This window comes from Nyctibius grandis, chromosome 5 (genome assembly GCF_013368605.1).
Source record: "Nyctibius grandis isolate bNycGra1 chromosome 5, bNycGra1.pri, whole genome shotgun sequence".
NCBI classification, from domain to species: Eukaryota; Metazoa; Chordata; class Aves; order Nyctibiiformes; family Nyctibiidae; genus Nyctibius; species Nyctibius grandis.
Window position 1 is genome coordinate 11,921,068 of NC_090662.1, and position 18,653 is coordinate 11,939,720.

Consider the following 18,653-nt stretch of genomic DNA (forward strand, 5'->3'; position numbering starts at 1 on the left):
AGTTTATACATGCAGAAGCAGGAATATTTGCCTCTGAACTGGGATAACACAGAGCCATTTGCGAGGTTAATTTTGAGTTGCAGACTGCAGTATGTGTTACAGGCTCAATTTGCTTTCATTTCTTTTGGCATATTGGGATGAATAAGGCAATGGATTTGTTTACTTACAGACTGTTCCCATATAAAACTCATTGCTGAACTGATTTGGGATGAAACTGAGCCCAGTATTGCCCATAACCACATAGGTAATACATTCTGAAAAAAACCTCTGTGAGATGATTATCCTCTCTTTTCTGTATGGTGATGGTTAGAGTTAGAGGGCATTGCACAGAGCTCTTTATGTTAGATAGATTTTACCTGAAGACACTTCGAGCTCTTGACAATTTTAAGTCATTATCTGACTGAAATAGTTAAGAAGTGGCTGCATTCAGTATTGACTGAACATCTTCTGTGGTAGCAGAGAATTGACCAAGAACAATCTCTGCCTTGGCGGGGGGATAGTACTAATTGGTTATTAACCCAAGGCATCATTATGATATAAAAATCCTGAGTTTTAAATATAGTAGTGCAAAACACTTTATGATGATTGATGTTAGGGGTTATTAAAGTTATGGTTGTTTATTGTTTTTAACTACCATGTCTCATCACTTTTCACCTTTTACTGAAAGTAGCAGTAATTCTGAAAAGGTGCTGCTACCACACCAAAATTCACGTGACTTCTTTCTGAGCAGCAAACTGAAGAATACCACATTTCCCAACTAGAGTGAGCTATCACATACCTGAATGCAGTTCTATTCACATAAGTTCACTAAAAGATGAGAAGAAACTAAAGGCCAAGTATAAACTGTACATTGCACCTTTGCTCCGTCTGAGGAAGACTTTACTGAATCTGTCACAGGGAACTGAATAGTCTGTGTTTGTGGGTGTTTTGAATATCCACATGAATGTTTATTTGAGACATAGCAAGGTAAAAATCAACTTTAACAAGCTGTTGTTTGCCTAACCCCATAGATGCTATATTGAGGCTGACTACCTAGTAACCCTTTGAGATAGAAAGGTATGAAGTTAGAGTCAGAATAAGATGATGCTGTCTGGAATTTGATAATTGGCATTTGTTACCTGTCTTACTATCAGCTTTTATCCTCTTTCCCCAAATGCATTACAGGGATGTAAAGCAGTTAATAATTCATCTGTGCCTCTCTGTGCCTTGAACATGCAAACCTAACCAGCAGAGCAGGGCAGATGTAAGTGAGGTCTCATTCGGCAGGACTTTCAGGAAGGCCTCCCCCATGATACTCATCTGTGCCTCTGGAGTCATCTCATGAACTAAAAATGGGCAGATGTAGCCAAAGTTTCCCTTTCCTGAGGAATACGTTCAGTACCTTGTGACACCTCAGTACTGCATGAACTGATTTGCATGTAATCAGCAAAGCTGAGGATTGCCACCCTACATGTGCAGAAATAACAGAAGAGCATGCCTTACTCTTGCTTGAAATATAGCCAGGCCTATATCTCCATAATGCAAACAGCAGAAGTGGGAGGGATATAAAATCCAATGAATAATTTATAAAATATCAAATCTAACCATATGCCAAACAAGAAAATCATCAAAGGAGAACACGACTAAAGCCTAATGTATGCAAGAGAAATGTGTAGTGTTGACATAGTTCAATGATTTTAGTGTGCAACAATGAAACACAGTGAAACTGATGTCTTCAAGATGTTCGGTGAGCCAGGTTCCAAGGCATCTGATTAAAATGCATGTTTTAAAGAGTACATTATATAAATGAAACTGTAAATCTCAAAATCCTTGATCTTCAGTTTTAGTTTTTTAGGAAAATGTGTAATCATCTTTTTGCATATTTCATTTTGCTTTCATCTTAGACCATATAATGGTTTTTGTCAGTAAGATGTAAGCCAGTTTCCTCAAATGGCTTTATAGTGTGTTCTGTATATGGACCAAGGCTACGCATGTCTTTTTCAGTGGTCTCCATCCCTTCTAATTATTTCCTATATAATTATAAATGCATAATTACTTACTTTTGCATAGAGAGCATTTATCATCTTTTAAAAAATCATTTTTTAAAAGATGAAATCAGGATAAGTTAAAATTAGATCTTTGGAGATCAAATGTCCTAAGGGAATTTCAGTTTCCTAGTAATAGTGATTTCAATATGATCCTTAAATACTCAGAATGTTACCAAAACCAGTGAATAGATTTGAGACCATTCAAAGCCATCTAAAATTAAAAGTGTTAATCCAGAGAGAGCTTAGGATGAATGAGTAATTTATTCATGTTAATTCTTGAGGTGGAAGAGGGAATTCAGCACTTCTGTGTGAATGAAACTTTAGATACTAAGGCCTGAGTCCTTATTTATGTTTAGCCATGCAGAGACTTACTACTAGATTATGCAAACTGTTGTAGAAAACATCATAAAGATCAATAGAACTAGTTTTCTCAGTAAACATTATATTTCTTAGTTAGTGTTTGTATGATCCAGCAGTCATTAATAGCTGATGAAAAATTTTGCAGTCACAGCATAAATCCAGAAAAATTTCCTCACATGAAAACTTAAGCATGTAGGTACTTGTTATATTTGTCTCAACAGAAGGTAATATATTAATGAGGAAAATGAAACTTATTGACATGGGGCACAGAAAATACTGATTTAACAACAAGGTAAGAAATAATGTTTTTAAAGACCTTCTCTAGATCCCTCTGAAGCTCCTGACAATCTTTCCAGGACTGTACATACTGAAAGGACCAAGCTAGCAAAAGAGAAGTAGAATTTAGCAGTTATGTTCACCACTCAGTCTATATCCCAAAATGAAAACTCTTAAGTGCTACTATTCACAATAATCCCCAAGAAGATTAGATAGGCTATTAGTGTGCCGAGTGGTTTATTCACAGTTTCTTTTGTGTATAACTGGACCGTTGTAATAGCCCATAGTCTAATTCTGGTGAAGTCTTCCCTTCCATTATGTTTTTTAACTTACTAATATAGGTGTAGCCAGAAAGGGACAGTCTGAACTTCATTGCAATGAATGAAATTACTCAAAGACTATGGTAGAACTGAGTGCAAAGCTTAGTTGCTCGAGTCTTAACAGAAGGACCTCCTCTGAAGAGCGATTTGGAAAGATTTATCTTCAGATCTTTCATTTTACTCTCTCTTAACCAGAAGTTTTGAGCATCTCTCCGTAAAGAGAGGGAAAGAGAAGAAAAGAAAAAAGTAATTGAAGGTGTTGTTCTGGTTTGTATTCCAGTTAAAAAAACCCAGCTTTTGTTATACAGAGCCTCAAGGAAATTATGTGCTTACCTGTCAGGTGGTATTCCATTAACATATAATTGTAGCTCTCAAATTTTGCAGAAAAATGTAACTGAATTATTTCTCTTACTATCTTCTGTTACACAGACAAAATGTAATCTTAACCCATATTTCTGTAAATTTTAGTTCGGAATTTAGAAAAGTTAGATTGTAGTTCAAAATAGTACGTGAATTATGACATCAGATAAATTGTAGCTGAATATTCATGTGTTGGTTTTAGATAATTTATGTTAGCTAAGGAGCTAGTCTGTTATTTTGTGAGCCTTTAGAAAATTGATTCGATTTTAAATGAATACCTATGTCAGTATCCACTGTTATGCAGCAGAATATGATGATGTTAGAAGCACTCTTCTTCAGCTCCTGTGTTCAAATTCTCTTTGAACCACCATCCATTTACTTTGGAGAATGCAGTTAAGAAGTTGGACTTAACTTTTATATGAAGAAAGTAACATTAAAAAAAAAAAGAAAAGCTTTAATTCACCTCTTAGCGGAGATTGCTAAGAGTTATTGTAACACTAGCAGTATAAGTTATATTTTATCTGTTATTTTGAAATGAATTCAGATGTGAACATTCAGATAGTTCTCTGCTTATGAAGACTGTCCAAGATATGGGTTGATTAAGGGGAAGATTTGATAAGACATAGCCTTTTGTTGGATGTCAGTGAAAAGACTGAAAGTTTGGGCAAAGATACAGCAGTGTTGGTCAGTACTTTGATTTATATTTCCTACTTTACCTAAACCACTCATAATACAAACTGAAATGAGTACATTGGATGCCGATTTGCAAGTCTCAGGGAATGTGTTTCAAGGATGGATTTTCAGATGAAATTCCAATGGATAGGTTAGTCTGGATGGACGCAGAAAGTCCATGATCGAATATGTGCTAACCATGGCTTCAGGCTCGTAATATACTGGTGAATTTAACCTGTGCATACCTATGTAATGGTACTTAAGGTACAAATTTCAAAAATTCTATTCTCTCATTTCTGAAAATTTCAAAGACCCTTATCCCTTCAGATCACAAAGGACCTGTCAGGTGGTCTAGTCTGAGATCATAGACAATACTAATGTACGGTTTGAGGTTCTTCTGGTGTGCAACAATATACAGTGTATTCTGTGGCTGATAAATTTATACTGATAAATGTCCTGTGGATTATGCTTGTTTTAAATGTTGTGGTAACTGGTGTGCCAACTCAGGGTATGGTCACTTAGGAAAGGGTTCATTTAGTAAAATCAAAAATAGCAGCTACTCTAAGCTGGTGGCTTCTTTTCACAGAATCACAGAATGTTAGGGATTGGAAGGGACCTCGAAAGATCATCTAGTCCAATCCCCCTGCCGGGGCAGGATTGCCTAGACCATATCACACAGGAACGCGTCCAGGCGGTTTTTGAATGTCTCCAGAGAAGGAGACTCCACAACCTCTCTGGGCAGCCTGTTCCAGTGTTCAGTCACCCTCACCGTAAAGAAGTTTTTCCTCAAATTTAAGTGGACCCTCCTGTGTTCCAGCTTGCACCCATTGCCCCTTGTCCTGTCAAGGGATGTCACTGAGAAGAGCCTGGCTCCATCCTCTTGACACTTGCCCTTTACATATTTATAAACATTAATGAGGTCCCCCCTCAGTCTCCTCTTCTCCAAGCTAAAGAGACCCAGCTCCCTCAGCCTCTCCTCATAAGGGAGATGTTCCACTCCCTTAATCATCTTCGTGGCTCTGCACTGGACTCTCTCTAGCAGTTCCCTGTCCTTCTTGAACTGAGGGGCCCAGAACTGGACACAATACTCCAGATGCGGCCTCACCAGGGCAGAGTAGAGGGGCAGGAGAACCTCTCTCGACCTGCTGACCACACCCCTTCTAATACACCCCAGGATGCCATTGGCCTTCTTGGCCACAAGGGCACACTGCTGGCTCATGGTCATCCTGTTGTCCACTAGGACCCCCAGGTCCCTTTCCCCTGCGCTGGTCTCCAACAGCTCTGCCCCCAACTTGTACTGGTACATGGGGTTGTTCTTGCCCAGATGCAGGACTCTACACTTGCCCTTGTTATATTTCATTAAATTTCTCCCCGCCCAACTCTCCAGCCTGTCCAGGTCTCTCTGAATGGCTGCGCAGCCTTCCGTTGTGTCAGCCACTCCTCCCAGTTTTGTGTCATCAGCGAACTTGCTGACAGCGCACTCTAATCCCTCATCCAAGTCATTAATGAATATATTGAATAGAACTGGTCCCAGAACCGATCCTTGCGGAACTCCGCCAGACACAGACCTCCAACTGGACTCTGTCCCACTGACCACTACTCTCTGGCTTCTTTCCTTCAGCCAGTTCACAATCCACCTCACTACCCGATCATCCAGACCACACTTCCCCAGTTTAGCTGCGAGGATGCTGTGGGAGACCGTGTCAAACGCTTTACTGAAATCGAGATAGACCACATCCACAGCTTTACCATCATCTATCCACCGGGTAACATCCTCATAAAAGGCTATCAAGTTGGTTGAGCAAGACTTCCCGTTGGTGAAGCCATGCTGAGTGCCCCTAATGATCCCCCTGTCCTTGATGTGCCTAGTGACAGCACCAAGAACAAGTTGCTCCATCACCTTTCCGGGGATGGAGGTGAGGCTGACCGGTCTGTAGTTCCCCGGGTCCTCCTTCTTGCCCTTTTTGAAGACTGGAGTGACATTCGCTTTCCTCCAGTCCTCAGGCACCTCTCCCATTGCCCACGACTTAGCAAAGATGATGGAGAGTGGGTATTCATGGGTAGAGATATCATAATTCTTTCCATTTGTCTTAGATGAATGCTTTTTCAGGAAGAATCCTGGAGCTGCTTATATCTTTCTTTATTTCCTAGACAGAAAAATGATTAACATCAAAAATAGCTCCCCCAATGCTGTTGGCATACAGTGAGAGAGCAAACTGCAGAACATTATTTCATTTCATGTAACTTTTCACATTTTTATTTGTGTTCGTTAAGCTGTCAGATGGTTTTGAAAGGCTCATTTTGTCTTTCAGTAAGGAAAAGATGCTTACCCTTGCTGAAAATTATGGTAAAGCTTAGATTAAATGCCTGCAAAAGGTTATTAATCTTAGCATTTTCTTTACAGGGACAGGAATATTTCCATCTCATTTTATTTTCAGAAAATATTATACTTTCATGTTACTTTTCTAATTTGCATTGTAGGTATATCTCACTTGAGTCAGTGTATAATTTTTTAGATGCATAACTGAGCTTTAGATCAGTACAGTATTATTGTATATAACATTAATTAAATTATAACTGTTTTTAAAATGAAATGCTTTCTTGTCCAAAAAAAAGTTATTTCATATTCTAAAGTACTGTGGTTGAAATTCTGGTTCCATTGAAGCCAGTGGTCAATTATACTCAGTAACTGTTTCTTCAACACAGCTTGGCCCTTTGAGGTCTTTATCTATATATGGGTTTATTGCATTATATTATGTGCTTATATATATAGGGGTATATTGGTATTTCAAAAACAGATTACACAAATACAGACATTTTTTATCCATACAAAATGTTGATATTTATATGGTGTAAAGTCTGTGATATTGATTCATTGTCTGTTGTATTTAAAATACTTAAAGTTTTTAATTTATTCTATACATTTATTTTCCTTTTTAGCTTCCCCATGGGTAGATAAAAGTCGAACACCAAACAAAATAGATCTGTATGATGTTCGTAGAAGACCATGGTAAGCTTTCTTTCAAGGGCTGATGTATATATGTCACTTACTTTCTAGATACGACTGTAAAGACAAATTTTTCTGATTAGTTGTCTCTAATAGTCCTTACTTTTAGATATTGCTATTTTCTTTTTAAAAAATTAGTTAGTTCTTCTGAATAAACAATTTTCAAATCATACTTCTTGTTATGCAATATCCACTAGAGTGTGTCGTACTATTGCATTACATGGACCTTTTCATAGGAGGATAACTATCAAATAGGTGTAAGACAATTAAAACCTTTGATTTTGTGACAAAATCAAATGTAATTCAGATTGTTAGGCTGAGGCATTCTTCCAGACTTTTGCAAGTGTTTACAGATATCTCTCAGTGGTTTAGACCAGCAAAAAAATCACTAGATTGGTAAAAGACAAGAGAACAGTGGGGTTGTTTCTCATGATTTTTTTCTGTAATCCTCTCAAGGCATAATGCATATTTGTACTTGGATTTATACTAGTGGAATATATGCTTTCAAAGGACAAAGTATTTTTCCCTAAGATGGGCTGACATAATAATTCATCTGTCATCAAGATCTTTAGCTCTGAAATAACATTCATATTTTTCACTTATCAACATCTGAATATAGTGAATTTCGATCAGTATGTCCTACTTCCAAACTTTTCAAATGTGGTTTAGACTTTGGTTTACTTAGAAGACACAGCAAGAGATAAAATGATAGCACATGGTTTTCTACTAGCTACAACGCAAGGATTTTGTTGGTTCAGCTAGGTTTAGTTTAGAGGTTGCGGAGTGTCATCCATCACACACAACAAATGTGTTTTCAGATTTGTGTCATTCATACCCTTTATTTATTTCAGGTATATCCAAGGAGCTGCATCTCCCAAAGACATGCTTATTTTAGTTGATGCGTAAGTGTTTAATGTCTGGATATTGACATTAGAGGGATAAAATTAGTTAGATATATTGAACAAATCTCTGTATGACGAAAAATGGAGAGAGGATTAAGTAGTACTTATATGCGAGGATCAAAAATCTTGGTATGAACAAAATAAATACACAGGAAAAAATAATTCTAAAAACCCTAGCCAAACCTGAAAGTTATTTAAACTGGGGACAAGGAAGTATTTTTTAATCACTTTAATATTATTCTTCTTTCATCTTCTTAATTACTGAAGTAATCAATTGAAAATTTGGCATGTGCATGCCAAGATTTGTTGTAAAACAGAAACCTAAAAAGTAATTACTAGAAGCATTACAGTAGATTTAATCATGATTTCATGAGCCTGAAAGGTGAGAATCTATGCAGATATCGCATCGTTTGTTTACTATAAAAAGTTAATAGAAAGCGAGCAAAGAAATGAATAAAAACTCTGTCTGTGCCTTGGCAAGGCTTCCTTTGATTAGCTAATGTTGAGGGACCGAAGGAAGCATTGAACCTGATGTGTCAAACAGATTGCTTTATGCTGAAAAAATTCTCAATAAGAGAATTTGCATTTAATGCTTTTAAATGTGGTGAAGTGCTTTCATATCAGCAGTGAGTTTTATCAACATTTGTTATTTCTTCACTTCAGCTTAGGTTTTGCCTTGAATCAAACAAGCTGTCATTTGGGTATCTGAAAACCTAAAGCTGTAAATCTGTGTGTAGAAGTATAAAATGTTTAGATAATGCATTGGTTGAAGGTGGTAAACTCTCTCCGATTTCTTGAAATGAAAATGAGGAAATTATGTACCATTATGACTTCATCTGAGCCACAGGACTGGGGGTTTGAATGCCAGTTTTGGATTTCATTTTATATTATAAAAATGTAATAACACTAATGATGAGCTGGAAAATTTGGGAGAATTATTGACAATTTTAGTGTGAAAGTTGATGAAAGTGCTGGTTGGTGCTCTGTATTTTCTTTGTACATTTTAAATAAGATTTGTTAATTTCAACTTTTCTATTATCTTGTGGATTTCTTTTAGGAGCGGGAGTGTCAGTGGATTGACATTGAAGCTGATCCGCACCTCGGTCATTGAGATGTTAGAGACCTTGTCTGATGATGACTTTGTGAATGTAGTTTCAGTGAGTATCTGTTCTTTCCACAAAAATTGCATTGTCAACAAAGCTCTACGGAAACTATTTTTAATGCCAGATATAAGATACTTGAATGTTAAGCCGCTAAGAGACTTAAAATATATTGCAAAATGCCACATTTGGCTTACTGTTTTCTTGTAGAGCATAATGAAAGCCCTAGATTTGTTGCTATCAATGTATTTGAGTGAAGGGCAAAAGTCATTTAAATGAACTTCTGTGTAGCCAAAGTCTCCTTTCCAATATATTATTCTTGTCTGTGTAGCACATCTTCTATTTGATTGGTATATACAAATTCTCTTGAAATACTTGGTGGTTCCCAGGTTTTATGTTGTGATATGAGAAAAAATGAGAGAAGGCAGGGGGAAGTTCCTTCTTCTAAAGAGCAGACATTTGGGTTGCTTGTGTTAATTGATGCATGATGACAGAAGATGTACAGCCATACATCTGACCTGCCAAAGAGGTGCTCCTGAGAAGTTCTACAGTTAGCAATTTGATGGGTAGCAAAGCAATTTTTCCCATAATAAGTAACTTAATAGAGGGGACAATCCATGAAGGAACTTAAAAGTGCACATAATTTATGCCTACAGAGACAGCATATGTGGTGTGTAGGTCAGAGGGTTATTAAGAGGGTAAGATTGTAAGGATTGACAAATGAAGGAGATGCTGGCTTTTTCAGGGCTGGCTTTTCAGCAGCTGAGATCTTTCAGAACATGATCTGAAACTTTTATACTACATGTAATTACTACACTTCAAACTTGACTATCAGACTTAAAACTTCTGTTTCTATATAATAGAGTTTTTAAATAGTTCTTTAAAATAGTTTTGGGGGTTTTTTTGAATGGCATTTTGATCTTTCTAATACTTGAATTTAAAGTGCAAATTTCTGATTTTTCAAGAAAGCTGAAGGCAAAATAAAATAGATTTGGGGATGGGGAAGATGGTATGGGCAACTTGCAGTTTACAGGCTGATACCTTGGATGTCATGCTCTAGCCTTGGGCAAGGCTTTTTTGTTTTTTATTAAGCTGTTGAACTGTAAAGCTTTGATTCTAAGGATTCAGGATGGGAACACTGACATACTCTTAATGACAAGAGACAGCCTGCGTGGTGAGTAACTGAAATTATTTTGGAGGCAATTTTCAACTTCTACAGATGTGTTGTACCCAGCCTGCAGGGAGAAAGACTTGAAATATCACTATCAGAAATCTCTTTGAACACCACTTATTGCTTCATCATTTGCTGTCAGTCTAGCTAGACCTTTCTCCAAGTAGTAGAGAAAAGCTTTTATTTGCAATGGCATTTCCTTGTTAAAGTTTTTGATGGTGGATTAGACTATTTTCTTTAGTCTAAATTGCAGAGAAAAAAAAAGAAACTAATTTTTTAATTATTATTATTAAAGGAAATAAGCTTTTCTGTAATGACATTAGAGAGATGAAATCTTGGTTTTAGGTTTACTGGTTTTTAAAAAAATAATAATCTAATCCTAAACTGCTGGAAATTGATTACTGTGTTCAGTGGACCTGTGCCAGCTTTTGCTGTTGGAAGATCTGGACCCCCACTACCTCCTGATTTACACAGCTTTCCAAACTCTTTCCTTCATTTATTCCCAGCTGACCAGAAACAGTGTTTCTTAATGCTAAGCCTTCCTTAGGCTCAGAGTATTTTATTACCTAAGGTTCAGTGTTATTCTAGTGAGGCTCCAAGGTTGGGATTTGTGTTGAAAAGAGCCTAGATATCTTTGAATATTTTCTGCAGTACATTTTCCCAGTTGTTTGTAGCTTACAATATGTAAGGACCTTTCTTCTTTGAAGGAGGCACACATCAGATATTTAACTGCATAACTGAAGATGACTTTTTGGTCATGATGCGTTCATCCTCAGAGAAAGGCAACACTCACAGAAATATACATAATAGAACACGGCATCTCTAAATCTTTCATGAAGTGGTATTTGGTGCACTTACCATCTAAAAGTTCATATTAGATCCTTTCAGTATTGCAATTACTTATGTATAACCTATGTTTTCATGTGTTCAGGTGACTTACAGATTGGAATTGTGGGAGACGTGTTCTGACATTTTATTTCTCTAGCAGAAAGGGAGTCATATCCTATAGATAGGAAACAAATGATTGTACTACTACAAGGCATTCTTCAAGCGAGAGAAGTGAGAAATCTTTGGAAGGGAGAGCCACACTGCAGGAAGGCCTGTATAGACTGGAAGAGTGGGCTAACAAGAACTTTATGAAATTCGACAAGGACAAGCGTAAGGTCTTCAACCTAGGAAAACATAATCCAGGAGTGCAGCACAGGCTGGGATCTACCCAGCTGGGGAGCAGCTCTGTGGAACGGGACCTGGGGGTCCTGGTAGACAACAAGCTCAATATGAGTGAACAGTGTGCTGCTGTGGCAAAGCAAGCCAAGAGGATGCTGGGTTGCATCAACAAGGGCACCACCAGCAGAAATAAAGAAGTCATTATCCTACTCTACTCAGCACTTGTCAGGCCACACCTGGAATACTGTGTCCGGTTTTGGTCCTCGCTATACAAAAAAGCTGTGAACAGGCTGGAGAGGGTCCAGAGAAGGGCCACAAAGATGATCAAAGGACTGGGAAGCCTGCCATATGAGGAAGGGCTGAGAGAACTGGGTTTGTTCAGCCTTGAGAAAAGAAGGCTTGGGGGAGGCCTTATCACCATGTTCCAGTATTTAAAGGATGACTACAAAGAAGATGGAGACTCCCTTTTTAACAAGGAGTCACATGGAAAAGATGACGGGATACAAGATACCAATGGATGCAAGTTACTCTTGGGGAGGTTCCGATTGAACCTCTGCAACAGGAAAATTTTTCACAATGAGAACAATCAGCCAGTGGAATAATCTCCCCAGGAAAGTAGTGGATTCCCCAACATTGGAGACTTTTAGGATTCATCTGGACAGGGTGCTGGGCCATCTTGTCTAGATCATGCTTCTGCCAAGAAAGGTTGGACCAGATGGTCCTTGAGGTCCCTTCCAACCTGGTATTGTATGATTCTGTGGTTCTCTGATTCCATGAGACAAGTGAACACAGAACTTTGGCCTTTTCTTTAGGATTTTTCCCCCTTTTTTTTTAGTTTGCTCAGGTTTTCCGCAGTCCAACCAAAGCTTCAAACCAAAGTTAAGCACCAGAGGTGATACCACTTAAGGAGGTGATATATTATCACACTCATTATTATTTGTTCTTAAGATTATTCACAAAAGCATATACACAGGCCTAACTTTTATAAAGCATTCATCCACTGCAAAGTTGGTATTATTTGCTGTCATGTTTTCATGTATGTTGCTTTATTTTTATGTTTGATTTAGATATCTTGACACTTAAAAGTAAAACATAATACATTAGAATGATCATTATTCTGATCATTTGATTAGATCTTTGAAAATTACATACGTGACTTGCATTTAGGAGGATTTCTTAGACAGTCTGAGATGTTATTCAAAAATTAATTTCTTCATTTTACTGATTAGTTTTTTCCCACTTATTCTTGCTTTTATACCTTTGGTGAAAAGCTTGATCGTTTATTAGGCTTATGTACTGAGTTAAAAGGCAGCTGGTTCATTAATTCTTGTCTAATTTTAAAATAACCTCATTTTTCTTTTTTCTAAATGATCTGAGGATCATAGGGAGGTACAGTGATACACAAAAGATCATCTGGTCACAAGTGGTATTCCCCAGGGCTCAGTATTGGGGCCAGTTCTCTTTAATATCTTTATCAACGATCTGGACCAGGGTATCGAGTGCACCCTCAGTAAGTTCGCAGATGACACCAGGTTGTGTTATTGTGTGGGTGGGAGTGTTGATCTGCTTGACGGTAGGAAGGCTCTGCAGACTGGATCGATGGGCTGAGGCCAACTGTATGAAGTTCAACAAGGCTAAGTGTTGGGTCCTGCACTTGGGACACAACAACCTCATGCAATGCTACAGGCTTGGGGAAGAGTGACTGGAAAGATGGCTGGTGGAAAAGGACCTGGGGGTGTTGATTGATGGCCAGCTGAATATGAGCCAGCAGTGTGCCCAGGTGGCCAAGAAGGCCAACAGCATCCTGACTTGTATCAGAAATAGTGTGGCCAGAAGGACTAGGGAAGTGATCATCCCCCTGTATTCGTCACTGGTGAGGCTGCACCTCGAATACTGTGTTCAGTTTTGGGCCCCTCACTACAAGAAAGACATTGAGGTGCTGGAGCGAGTCCGAAGAAGGGCAACGAAGCCGGTGAAGGGTCTAGAGCACAAGTCTTATGAGGAGCAACTGAGGGAACTGGGGTTGTTTAGTCTGGAGAAAAGGAGGCTCGGGGAGACCTTAACGCTCTCTACAACTACCTGAAAGGAGGTTGTAGTGAGGTGGGGGTTGGTCTCTTTTCTCAAGTAACAAATGATAGGACGAGAGGAAATGGCCTCAAGTTGTTCCAGGGGAGGTTTAGATTATAAATCAGGAAAAATTTCTTCACTGAAAGGGATATCAAACATGAGAACAGGCTGACCAGGGAAGTGGTAGAGTCACTATCCCTAAGTGTTAGGTTTACAATTGGACTCAAGGATTTTAAAGCTCTTTTCCAACCACATGATTCTATGATTCCACGATCATTATTCTTCACAGAATATTCCATAACAAAGACAACATGTATAAAACAAGGCCAAATCCAGTGCTTTCTTAATAAATCCAAACCCCAAAATATCATCTTAAACATTTTGTTCTAGGTGAAAGAAATGTAGGTTTATTCTGTACGTTTCATGTTATTGCTTAAGGATATGTTGTCTTGAAGCATCCTGGTATTTGACATCATTGGCTAATTAAAAAGTCCAAAAAGTTAGGTGAAATTTTTCAGTTAATACAATGTTAGCAGATGGATATAAGAACAGTAACAATAACTGGAAGTTATCTATAGTTTTTCTTTCCCTCCTGGATCTTTTGGCCAAGAAAGCAACAGTTGTTTTATGGCTTGTTAGCTTTAATAACCATAGAGTGTTTAGTAATGAGGTTTTGAGTTAACTAGAGAGCTGTTTTACCACTAACCTCTGCCAAGATGTTGTCCCACAAAACCCCTATGTATGATGATTCATGCCCACAACTGAGAGACACGAATTTAAGCTCATGCCAAGTGACAGGATGATTTAATCAACTGTGCCTGGTATATGGAGAAATCCTAGGGAACGAAAAGCTTAAAAGTAGATGTGTTAAAATACATTAGTTCTACTGATTTAATGCAGTTCTTGCATTTATTTCCAGTGAAAAGAGGTTGAACGAACTATTAAGTTATGTAAAGAGTGCCAGGGGTTAATATGTCATGATTTCCTCTGGGATTTGCATTTTTCTTATCTGAAGTGCTGTGCTTTGTGGCAGAAAGAAAACCTGCTGTTTGAAAGAGCTTAAATGTATGAGTAATACAGCTGTTTTCCCACTAATCCGGTTATATGCTTTGATAGCAGTAAGTGGTAGATGATAGGGGCAGCAATTCCATCCCAGCACGCTATGATTTAGTGACTTGGTTTCAACTGTTGACACAGAGAGTGTAATTTGTTTATGATTGTGGGTAGGCTGCAGTTTGCAGAAGAAATGTATTTCAACTTCAAATCTGTAGAGTTGGGGAAAACCACACAAGAGAAAACCCTACCGTACAGCAACAGACGTGTTAAAGGTCAGGAGCAGTAGGACTGTTTAAAATCACTCAGCCTTTGTAAAAATCCAAACTAGTATTTACTGTTTAGGAACTGGAAATTAAATGTTGTGAGTATAGTAGGGATAATAGAATCATGTTCTGGGGAAATTGAAAGCTCGTCTCCTCTTGTGCAGTTCTGCACATCGACTAAAATCAGAGGGAAGGAGATTTCTGGATGAGCTGATTTCAAAGAAAAAACTATGCAACCAGCATATGAAATTATTGTTAGGGATAAAAGCAATCTGTGGAAGATAAGCTCTTTTTCCCACTGATTTTTAATAGCAGTTTATCATGTAATTCCCACAGCTCAGTGGTTGCAAAAATGTTTACTTTGCCCCTCCTTACTCCCAAGTTGATACAATCTTTATGCCTTCCTAATTAAAATATTTAAATATGATAATACAGGGAAAAAAAAGTTTTGTAAAGAACTTTTCAATTTATCAAAGGGCTCCTTTCTCTTTCTGCTGTGTGCTCCTTCCTGTATTATGTAGTTCAGATTGCACCTATATTCTCTTAGATACAGGGAAACATTCATTCCTTCTGGGAAATACTCTCTTAAGCTTGTTTAAAAACTTAACAAACATGCCATGGGGGGAAACCTTAGTCTGAAGTCCTGTTGAAGGGAGGAGGATGCTATATTTTGTAACCAAGTAACCTGTTGTGCTTATGCTTTCTTTGGTAGAAGTTTTAGATTTGTATGAATGTGCTTCTGTTCAAGTGGCAAAAACTTCCAGAATTTTCTTTAAAAATAACTTAAAGTTGGTTTCCTTTATTATTTCCATTTAAAGTGTTTTTAGTGAACCTTAAATTAAATTGCATACTTAGATACACTGACATAGTTTTTTCCTGTGTTTTTGAATTTTGACCAGGAAAAGTTCAGTGGTGGTTAGTTTTGCTAAAGAACATCCCTATTTGAGGAAGAAATCAAACACAGTCATGATAGCAGTGTGAGATACTGGCACAGAAGTAGTTGTATGGGTGGATCTAGAGGAAGAGATGAAAAGGACTCCGGTATGAAGGGGCTTGCCAGCAGACTTGCTAATGTACTTCAGTCCTTACTTTCTCATTCTCCATGATGGACAATTTAAGGAGAAACTATAAAGATACCTGCTATCTTTTTCATTATTTGTCAAATAAAAAAATAGAGAGAGAATCAAGTTCCCACTGTAGGTCTGCATAAACAGGTCTTACTGATTTAATCCTGGAGCATTTCAGGTAATGAATCACAGAGGCTCCAATTAAGTATACAGTGTCCTCAGCATCATAGCTGAATGAGGCAGTACAGAAATATATATTATTCCTTTTCTTGGGGGATTGTTTTTTTTTTTTCGCAGTCAATGAAAAGCAATATAAAAACAAGTTTAGAGCTGAGTCTTGAGCTTCATGATTCTCTTAACAACAATCCATCTAATTGTATCATGACCTTGCAGTTTTTCTTAAATCGAATGGCTCATTTTCAAGAAGAGAAGGAACAATGATAGCTGCAGAGAAATACATCTTCATAGGAGTGTTTCTTAATGGAAAATCATTAACATCCCTTAATGGAAGGTCATTATCTTGCACCTTCCCTATTCAGGGATGAAGTGAATTGTTCGAGGTATTTTCATACAGTTATGTTTAGTAAGCCCTGTAGGTGCTGGGTTAAACAAAACTCAAAGAAATTATAATCAAAATCTAGTATTCAATTTCTGCATGGCTAATAATTGCAGGTGGAGTTAGGCTATGTATCTATGGAAATATATGTATGGGAAATATGTCTAGAGGACATGTTTAGCAAATGTAATGAAGATGAGTATTCTGTAAATAACAATGGAGAAAATTTGGGAACTATGGAAACCCAGCAATTGTTAAAAAGTTAGAATTTTCTTTTTTAATGGACTAATGAGAGTAGGAAAAGAAGCAAGAAATGCAGTAGTATAAAAAACATCATGAAATTTATATCTACCCACAGAATTACAGTTTCATTTTTCTTCACCTCTAAGAAGAAAGTAGAGAAAGGAGTCAATGACACTATGTTGAAGTATTTCAGGTGGGGCTGGAGTTAAGAGGAAGATTAGGGTAGGGAGGATGTTATATTAGTTGGCTTATTTGAAATGAGGTTAATTGACTTCAATGGGACACTGATCCTCAGGAAAGCAAATTTCACAATTTGTATCAAGAAAAAGAAAAAGTGAAGGACCACTAAGAATCAAACTTCATGTCATCTTCATGATGAACTAGAAATATTTGTACAGCTTCAGAGAAATGGCTAGAGACAATTTTCCATCTAAAGAGTGTATGGATTGATGGTTCAGTTTCTCTTCTGGGAGGCAAACAATGAGTATTTGAACTCAAATTTTGGCTGTATGTCTCCGTTCTGGCTGAACCCTGTTACATAAATGTGGATCATATCAGTAATTTAACACAAAAGGAATTGGCTCAGATTTTACAAAAAAAAGATTGTAGGTGTCTTGTGTCAGGACTGAAAGTGGTTTATGGTTGATTGCTTGGTTCTTGAAAGCATCTTCTCACAGTCCTAAGTGAGCCATCTCAGAAGCTGGATTTCAAACATACTCTCAGACTCACAGAATTTGACCTTTCTTTGGCTGTTCTGGAGTTCGTAAATAAATAGGCTGATAACTGATTTGATCACAGCTAAGAAGCGCTGTTGCTGGGGAAAACTCTTGTGTCCATAGACTCTCAAAACTGTCAGATAAAAGCAGTGCAAGAATAACTAGTGGAAGCCCAATAAATTTGAATGGTACATAAATAGTTAATAGGCCTTCAACAAATTGGAAGGCAAAGTTCTTGTTGTCTTCATATCAATATTTAATGCTTTTCTGGAAGATGCACTTTAAGCAAACATCTACCACTAAATGTAACTTTTAAGGTCTATTACAAAAGTAACCAAGGGAATTTTAAGGACCAGTGATATGTGGGTGGTGAGACAATATGCAAGAGGTCAGATTAGGTTCTCTCGTTGAACTTTTTAGCCTTAAATCAAGAATACATAAGGGTTTTCATTGGTTGGTTTGTTGGTTGTTTTTTCTTTTTGTTTTGTTCTGCTGACTTAAATGTTTATCCCAAGTAGCTGTTCATCATCCACCTTAGTTACTAATGGACTGGAAGGTACTTCATCAGCCTTGCGTGATATGAATACTTCAGCCTTCATCTTTGTAAATAGGGAATATTTACCAAGTTCTTTTTTTCTTTTCTGTGTATACTTAACAGTTTAGCCATATCTATCTAGCAAAGGATGTGTTCACTAGTTAGGCTTTCTCTTATCCTTAGTGTACTTAAAAATTCCTTGTTATCTTCAGTTTAACCAGCCCTACAATGTTGTCTGTGCAATAAGACAGAACAGCAAATACTTGTATAAAACAGACATACACAGAATAGTCCATGATAAAGAGGTGAAAATGAAGTGTTACTTTACTGTCCCACTGATAATACTCCCTACAGTACTTGCTTACTTTTTTTTTTAATATCTGGATTAAAATAATATTCCAGTATGTAAAACCAATATAACACAAAAACCACGGTGTTAGTGCAGGGTCAAGTCTTCTCTCTCTGAGAATTACAGCTAGTACCAGGGACCGTCTCCACAAGCCAAGTTGCCATGTTCAATTCAGAACTGTGCTCAAGCTAGTAAACCTTTGTAAAGGTACAGACAGCCAGAACCCAAGAAGAAGCTACTCACATTTGTATTCGAAGGCCACCTAGCCATACCTGTTATATTGCTAGGGAATTTAGAAAGAAAACATGTGTTTCAACAGTTTTTTCTTGATTTCTCATTTAAACTGAGCATTACAAAGCCACAAAGAAACTTGAGAAACCTTAGAACATTAAGTTATTTTTCTTTTAGAGTTACAAAATAATAACCAAGCCATCTGAAT

General features: G+C 37.5%; 1 protein-coding gene across 4 annotated transcripts in view; it reads left to right on the top strand.

Moving 5' to 3' along the window:
- The window catches only part of CACNA2D1 (calcium voltage-gated channel auxiliary subunit alpha2delta 1), a 453,094-nt gene that overhangs the window by 327,402 nt on the left and 107,039 nt on the right, over positions 1-18,653 (top strand). For all 4 annotated transcript variants that reach the window (XM_068400329.1, XM_068400331.1, XM_068400330.1 and 1 more), the window contains exons 8-10: positions 6,956-7,025; positions 7,874-7,924; positions 8,982-9,081. In XM_068400329.1, coding sequence (XP_068256430.1) covers positions 6,956-7,025; positions 7,874-7,924; positions 8,982-9,081 — 221 coding nt within the window. The remainder of the gene's footprint in view (positions 1-6,955; positions 7,026-7,873; positions 7,925-8,981; positions 9,082-18,653) is intronic.